Genomic DNA, 8,653 nt, shown 5'->3' with positions numbered 1-8,653 from the left:
AGTACCCATGTCTCTAGGAATGGACAGCCCACTCCTTTTTCATGCACCTTGAAGAAGATATGCTTTCTCCAGTAGTTTTGCAAATGGGCTGAGATTTGTTTTCCCAAGAAGGAAGGGGCAGAATTATTTTTTTTTTAGTTCCTGATGTCACTCACGAATGGGAGCAAGGTATCTAAACTCACTACTTTGAGATACTCAAATAAAACCGCTAATGACAGCACTACATGTCACAATAATGGCAGTTTTTCCTCTCCCTGGAGATTTGTCATCAGTTTTGTAGAAAGCATTACTCATGGGTGCTCTCTACAACCTCTAGATGCAACATTATGTCAATCTTGCTAGGGGTATGTTTCAGATGGTTGAAGAAGATAAAGTGCAACCCAGGGCCAGCAGCCTTCCTAAGGTCATTGCATCACTTTCCTTCAGAAGATCCTATGAACTCTTCTATCCTGTTGAGATCAAAACTGTACAAGTAGGTGACCATTCAATGAAACAAGCAGTCAGAGACCCCAGCATAGTGACTTGGATGAGAAACTATTTGGCAGCAACAGTTCAGAGGTCATCTCCCAACTCATAAAAAGCTCTGTGAAAAAGGGGAAACCTCAAGTGTGTGGTTTTATTAGAGAAAATACCTTCCTTCTGGTAAAGACTGAGATTAATATTGTGTAACTTTGCAAATATCCTGCAGAAAGGTTAAAATGACTGTGTTCACTTTTAAACACCACTTACAAGTAAAGACTATCTTGACTAGTTTATACTAATAATTAAATAAATCAAAGTTATATTAACAGCTATTCACTAATGCCTTCCTCCAGAAACTTTGCTGGCTGATGTTTCAACCTTGTGAATGATAAAGCTTCTGTCACATTTTTCACCTAAAATCGACATCCTGCATATGCTGTGAAGGTTTCATTTCACAGTTATTTGAGCGTCTTGGAAATGATAATTTTTAAATTGTTTTGTCCTGGAAATCCTTACATCTTTACATTTGCTACTGGTTTAGGTTAAAAAGAGGCACATTCCATTGTTAAATGATCACACTTGCACTTTTTTTTCCTCAAACACCTCACAAACAAGGTGCCCAGTAATTCAAGTACCACAGGCATGGCCTGTGGCTCAAAAGAAAGTATTGGAGTTTGGTGGTCCACCCTTTAGCAGTGGCTATAAGGAGCTCAATCAGGCCAGCTCAGGTACTGGAGCTCCCTCTGTGGAGCTGCAGTTTGGCAGAGCCATCACTAACATACATTGAGTGAGTGGTACCATCAAGAGTTGTACTGTCTCACCTGGACAGTTCCTCAAGATTTTTGTCATCCTTCATCTGGCCTTCTCTGCTAACTTGGGACCCAGTTCACAGCTCTGATGATGAGCTGCACAGCATAACGTCAGATTAGCAGCAACAACACGATGGACTTGTATTTTAGAGTCATCTGACTTGAATGTAAAGTATCTGGTCCTTTCTACATCTGTTTTTTATCCCAGATTGCCCAAGGACTCACTCACTTTATTAAGCAATTAAAGATGGTGGAAACATGCTCAAGCTAAATTCCCAAGGGAAAAAAAAAAAGCGCCATTTTGCTATAAATGGGATGTTTCACCGATTCCACTAGAAGTGTCATCAAAAAGGTTCCCCAAGCTGAGTCCGAAATAAGGCCAATGGGACAAGAAGGAGAGAGAAAAATCTGTCTCAAGACACGTTGTTCTCTTTGAGATACAAGTATAGCCTAATAGCTTTCAGTTACTAATGCACTGTGAAGAAAAAATTGCAGTGGAAATATTCCCTGAAAGCAGACTTGTACCCAAAATTCTATAAAATAGGCAAAACCACAGAGTTTGCTAAGGGTGAATTTGTTTAAATGACAGATAAAGGCAGACAAAACTGAGGAATGTGGTTCCCAGAAAAGTAGAGAAAATTATAAAGGGAGATGTAGATATCTAGACCTGGAAGAATTCAAACTCAAACAACCATGGAGCCATAGCCTATCATTCATATAAGTCCAAGACAACATTTCTGACTCAAGACTTTGCTTTCATTAGACCCTATGAAATAGGCAAACAAATGTTATTTCTGGATACTATAGGATCTGAAGAGATTTTGGGGGAAAATGGTGGTCGAAAAGATCTTGAAATTATACCAACTTGTTGCAAGCAATAGCACCCCCGCTCAGTGTGGTACTCATGCCACCTTTTTCCCTATCAGAGACTCCTTGGCCCACATCTTCCAGAAAAGTGCAAAATTAGCCCTATTAGTTGTACGTTCCCTCCCTCTCTGATGATCAGGGTTGCAGAAACAATGGGAGTGCAACAGGTCTGAAGCTGTGGTAAGTATTATTCATATGAGGGATGGGGATCTCAGCTTCTTGTCTGAGACCTGACCTTTTTCATAGTTGGCTTTCCAGGGTGAAATCTTTCCTTGCTTTTCTCTTTTTCTTCCCCTCCCCTTCCCCTTTCTGCTTTGTCCAGAGTCTATCTAAGAGAGTCAAATTCCCCTTGATCACACTGAAAGTAGGATCGCTGGAACATCTGCTCTCCATCTGTGGAGGCAGACATATCCCAAGGCAACAGTATTAGAAATGATGGATCTGGAAGGAAACATTAAGCACTGAAGAAGCATCTGCTGAGAAAAAGGAACCCGGTAAATAAAACTAACCATGTTACTTGCTGAACCTCCTTGTCTCTGCCCATTGCTCCCAGTGGACAACAACTGTCTCCTCCAAAGGTCTGTTCAGGAGGAGATCTGCTGTTATTTTGTTGATTTCAGTTTTTTCAAGGGTCTTAGGTTTGTGCCTAAGATAGCCAAATAAGCACTATCAAGCACTCACTTTAACAGTGACTGGGAAGTCATGGAAACATCTTAAAAAGAGAATATGAAAACTGGGAACTGGAAAGCATTCATGGGAGGCCAACAATGCAGCAGCAGTGCTGCAGAGGTGTTTTGGGTGGAGGTGGTGTCACCTGCAGAGGTAGGGAGATCAGGTAGGAAGGCTTTTCTTCTACCTGTTTTCTGAATAGCTGAGCGCAAATCTGCTAGGGTGTAGAATGGACTTCTGGGATTGGATATGTAGCCCTGCTGCCAAGCAAGAGGCTGTGGCAAGCTGTTTCTTTTGGAAACAGTGCTTGTACATGACACTAGAAATTCAGTGATACAATTTAAAAGAAACCACTGCAGAATTAACTCCATATCAAGTGTCCCCCATTCAATGCTCAGCTCTGCCATTCCTTCCACGCTTCCTGCTCTATAGCCAGCTGCTTTATCTCTTTTGGGGATTCATCTGGACCAGAAGCTGGCTGTCACTATGGACTTTCACAATACCAATATTTTGTTCTTGAGTGTCTTAGTATCATGACAAATTATTTACTTTATACAAAACTAGTACAAAATTTGTGTCCTCAGATGAGCAGGGAAAGCAAGACACATTTTCATTATTTAACTGCTGTTTTCCATGTATTGACACATTTGGTATTTTCCTTTGTCAAGCAGATTTACAGATAATGGGTTTCTTGTTATGATTTGCATAACAAGAAGAAAAAAAGATAGTCTGCTGCAACTTTCTCCCATCTACTCTTTGCAAAAATCTTCCCTGTAACCTGATTCTGTTGCCTTAAAATTTTTGGAGCAGGTAGAATTTCCACAAGGCAAAATTCCGGGCTACTAAGAAGAGTCATTAATAGCCTATGCCTTATCTTAAAAGAAGTCCCTCTATTCACAGGGCACAAACACCAGAAGTGCATCCTAAGTCATTGCTAGATGGAGGACCTGAACATCCCTTTGGATCAATTGAAAATACAAGCAATTTTCTCCTCTGTCTTTATCTGGATGTATTCAAATTTGTGTTTTCAGCTGTCCTGTCAGGAAGCTGTCTGTCACTTATGAACTTCACGGTACACATATTTTGCAACTTCACACAGCAGCAGAACATTGAGTCTATGCATGAAGTCAAGTATTTGATTTAGAGATAGAAACTCTTTATGACATGCTTCAGGAAAAACAATTAGACTTTCTCTAACTTAAGATGTATTTCCATTCCACACATTCACATCCTTAAAACATTACTTAAAATTATTTCTGAATTAGTTTAAACATCAGTTTAAATCTTGTGAAAATCAATGAGACTGAAGCACCCACATGTATTATACAATTACTTTAAAGTTTTGGAAGTGCTTAACACCTTCTACCCTATCTGTCCAGTATCACAGGCAATCTCTACACCTGCAACTCTCCTAATTTCCAGCACTTCTCAAGATGTGACTCACCTCATCCACCATTCTAGGACTGCACGTCTTGTGGTTATTACAGCTGCTGTTATTTTGCAGTGCTTAGTTACGGTCTGAGACAGAGCATCAAAAGTCTCTGTTGCCCATAAAATGCAGGAACTACAGGATGTGGTGTTGGTTTACTTCCCAATTCAATACAGCAGTGTATTCCACATATTTACCTCAACCAGTCTCTTGTTAGAAGTGCAGAAGATGCCACTAGCTTCTGCTGTGGAAGAGGGCAGAATCATATGTTTTTGACAGCATGATAATAGTGTTTTGTTCGTCCAGCCATAGGAGAATAAAAGGCTATTAACACTTTAAAAAAGAGATAAAGGGTTGTGTTTTGTTTCTTCCTCTAACCACTCTTAAACAAAGCTAACAATAACAACAAAATCCCTGTGTGAACCCTACTCTAAATACCAAGTGGAGAGATTGAACTTGTGGAAGAACTCAATAACTGCATCAATGGATTTTCCAGGAGAAATTCATTAGAAAATTCATTCTCTCTTTTTTGCATTAGTCCATATTGTTTTGTATTCAACAGCTAACAAAAAGAGAAGCATCTGTACTAATTAGTTTTGAATGGAGAAGAATAGGACCATTCCCCTTCTGAGGAGCCACGGAGTATTTAAATCATGAGTCTCACTTGATTTCCAACTAGGGAAACTTTTGTAGTAGTCTTCCTCAAGGGAAAAACCAGGACACCCTACCCTGATATTTTGAGGGAGACAGGGGTATTAGTGAAATTAGAATCTCATCGTCCTCAGTTTAGTCTGGCGTTGCAAATATTTCCATCAACTTGATCCGGAAGATGGAAGAACTTTGTTACAGCTTCGAGGAGGAAGACCACGCTCCCGATTTCCTCCTGTGGGAGCAGGCAGCCCCCGCCGCTCCGTGGGACGGCTTCCCGCCGGGCTGCCGCTGGCCCGGCGCGTCTGGCGGCGCGGGGGGTGCTGAAGCGGACAGCTCCGCGGCGCGCGCCACCGCCCCCCGGGCGCGCCAGGCGGCCAACCGCCGGGAGCGGCGCAGGATGCTCGGCATCAACGCGGCCTTCGAGCGGCTCCGCTGCCACGTCCCCACTTTCCCCTACGAGAAACGGCTATCCAAAATCGACACACTGAGACTGGCCATCGCCTACATCGCTCTGCTGGGCGAGATCCTCCTCTCCAGGTGCCATCCCAAATCCTACGTGGAGCAGTGCCTGAAGAACGATTCACAAAACCAAGGGCGGGCAACCTGGAACATAAGTGGTGAGTGAATGGTTATCAGAATCACAGGATGGCAGGGACTGGAAGTGACTTCTAGAGATTATCCACTCCACATCCCTGCTAAAGCCAGTCATTTCATTAGGGTGCGCAGGAATGCGTCCAGGTGGGTTTGGAGACCTCCAGAGAAGAAGGCTCTGCCCTTCCCTGGGCAGCCTGTGCCAGGGCACCCTCACTTGAACAGCAAAGAATCCCTTCTCTTGTCACTGGCCACCACAGAGAAAAGATTGTCCCCATCTGCTCAACACCTGCCCTTTAGGTATTTGTAAGCATTGATAAAGTCCTGTGTGTCTTCTCTTTTCCAGGATAAACAGCTGCAGGTCTTGCAGCCTTTCCTTGTCAGAGAGGTGTTCCAGTCCCCTCATCACCTTTGTAGCCCTAAATAAATGAAGAGTTATAGTTTTTGGGATCACAGCAATACTTTGATTTGCCAGTGGGAGTGAGTTGGTCAAATTATTTTGGATATCCACTTGTCACATTCAAATGGCTCTAACATAAAACTTACAGAATCACACAGAATTACAGAATGGTAGGGGTTGGAAGAGACCTTTAGAGATTATCTAGTCCAACCTCCCTGCTAAGGCAGATTCACCTAGATCAGGTCACACAGGAATGCATCCAGGCAGGCTTTTAAAATCTCCAGAGGAGGAGACTCCATACCCTCCCTGGGCAGCCTGTACCAGGGCTCCCTCAGCTGAACAGTACAATAAGTTTTTCTTATGTTTAAATGGAACTTTTTAAATTTCAGCTTTTTTTCCATTAGCTCTTGTCCTGACACTAGATACAATTGAAAAAAGTGATGCCCCAACCTCCTGACATCCACCATTTAGATATATGTAAATATTGAGATTCCCTCATAGTCTTCTCTTATCCAGACTAAACAGCCACAGTTCCCACAGCTTTTCCTCATAAGGAAGAGTAGCTAAGTAATGTCATTAAAAAAACAACAACAAAAAATCCCAACCCGTTTTCTAACTTCCTTCTAAGATGAAAAAAAAAAAAAGAGCAACTTACTCAGCTCACAGGAATGACTCTTTTCAGAATCAAGGTGAAATATTTTGCGTATTCACAGAATACATTTTAAAACTTTTTTATGATTATTCTGTGAAAAATTGTTCTTTTTTAAAATGCAAGCTCATGGAGCCTGTAGAGCTTTTTTTTAAAACATTTTTTTACATCTTCTTTACAAGTTTTCTTTACCTGACCCAGAAGAACACATAGCTTTGAACATAAACAGAACTTAATTTCTTAAAATACATATGTTCAAGTAATCAAGAAGTAATCAAGAGTTTCTCCGATATATGACAGTTCAACACTGAGAACTAGGACACACAAGACAGTGCATTCAAATTTTAGGTTTGTTTCAAAGTATAGGGGAGTAAATGCCTACTTGCAATTCACATTCTATGATAATTATTTCTGTTTTAAAGTGAAGGACTGCTATTCTGTTTTCTATTTGGCTTGTACTTAATGCTGATTTATGTGAGATTAAATTTGATGCTTATTTGTACCAAAATATGTTGCTTAATAGTCCACTACATGGTAAAGATGGCAAATTGCCCAAGTGCCCAACATGAGGTCTCAAGCCTCAGATAGAAAGCAACAGGTTTTGTCTTACTTATCAGTGCAGGGAGGGCAGAGAAGGATTGTCAGTAGTTCTTGGTATTTTGATTTATAAGGTAATTATCCCTCTTCCTAACTTTGTCCCTTTCTGGTAAAAAATCCTTTGGATTTTGTCACTTTTTGGAAATGTATCTTGAGGCATATGAGCCTTCAAAAAGTGCTGAATAAAGAGAAAGAAGTCATTCCAATAAAATACTCCCCTTCATTTCACAGAGAAGCATCAAAGGGACAGAGTCTGCAGTAAAAAATCCAAACAGTTTACCTTAAAGGAAGAGTTAATTGTTCTTTCTCATTTCCTATTAATTTCCATTAGCTATATGACTGGGAAAATGACCCCTGACATACAATCATATATATATGATATATATGACCAAAACTCTAGACTGCAAAGAACATTTATATTTCATTTTCCAGCTGTCTCCACTTTAAATAGATAAATGGGTTTTAGAACAACACAAATAGTTCTCACAGGATTCATTCCTTTTTTCAGGCTTTTACTTAACTAATATTTCTGAAGATGCCCACTTGGAAAGACATACATGATTGGGGCTGCTTTTTTGGAGAGGTTGAATAGTTGACTCATTAAATACTAATTTAAATGTTTTTTGTAGTATGTCTTTACTTTGTTCTCCTTTTTCCATTCTATTTTGTGCAGATCTGACAGCCCGCCTGTCTTGGGTAAAGTGGGATTAAGCTGTGCTGAAAAGAAAGATCTTAAAAGGCAACATATTGCAAAACCTGAGGACCTGACTGCTGGATACCGGCTGTTAAATTCTCAGTACTGGAAGTAACATCATGGCACTTACAGCTTTACTTAGTGTCACAGATTGCGCTCTTGCCACATGTCCAGCATCCAGCGTCTTTTGGTGTTAATTCATTCCTGTATATGGCTTTCTGCTTCTCTATCTTCTAGTTACTCACATGCTGATAGACTGCTCTTGCATGAAAATAACAAAACAGATTAAAAGTCAGTGTCATTACAATCACAGACACAGCATTTTTGCTTCTACTGGAGGAGAAATACGTCCAAATCACATTTCCAGTGTGTGGGAAAACTTCTCCCTGATTACATGGAAAAGCTAAGCACCAACTGTTGCAACAACCCATTGTTTGGTAAAGATGTTCAGGGCTGTTACTGTAAAAGTCACTGGTGATTTAGAGCACAGACACCACAAAAGGCCATGTGTCCAGGAGATGAGAGAGAGGTCTTTTTATATAAAGTCTTCAAGATTTCTCATGCCTTCCTCCGAGTGTAACAATTTGGAAGGTCTGAAACCAAAACATTTTGGTATGAAAACGCTGATGACTGCTAGCACAGTCTCTCCATGCCCCTTGTACATCTCAGCTTCTATGCTCATGCAAAAACAGCAGCTGGCTTTTGACATTTTTACAATAATGTTTCTGGTTGGGATTCTTTGAGCAAATGCCAGCAACCTGATGCTGCTCCAGCAACAATCAGGAAGGCTCTGATAAACTTTTCCAACATGAAATATAACCCAAATTCCCCCTGC

The 8,653-nt window shown here is 40.8% G+C and overlaps 1 protein-coding gene across 1 annotated transcript; it reads left to right on the top strand.

The window, feature by feature from the left end:
- Positions 1 to 5,065: 5,065 nt before the first annotated feature.
- LOC133626030 (helix-loop-helix protein 13-like) lies at positions 5,066 to 7,835 on the top strand. Its single transcript, XM_062002059.1, has 2 exons — positions 5,066 to 5,504; positions 7,798 to 7,835. The coding sequence occupies exons 1-2, from the start codon at positions 5,066 to 5,068 to the stop codon at positions 7,833 to 7,835; spliced, it is 477 nt and encodes a 158-aa protein (XP_061858043.1).
- Positions 7,836 to 8,653: the final 818 nt, after the last annotated feature.

The sequence above is a fragment of the Colius striatus genome, chromosome 9, assembly GCF_028858725.1.
Source record: "Colius striatus isolate bColStr4 chromosome 9, bColStr4.1.hap1, whole genome shotgun sequence".
Taxonomy (NCBI): Eukaryota; Metazoa; Chordata; class Aves; order Coliiformes; family Coliidae; genus Colius; species Colius striatus.
Note: the sequence above shows the minus strand (reverse complement) of the source record. Positions and strands in the feature narration are given on the sequence as shown.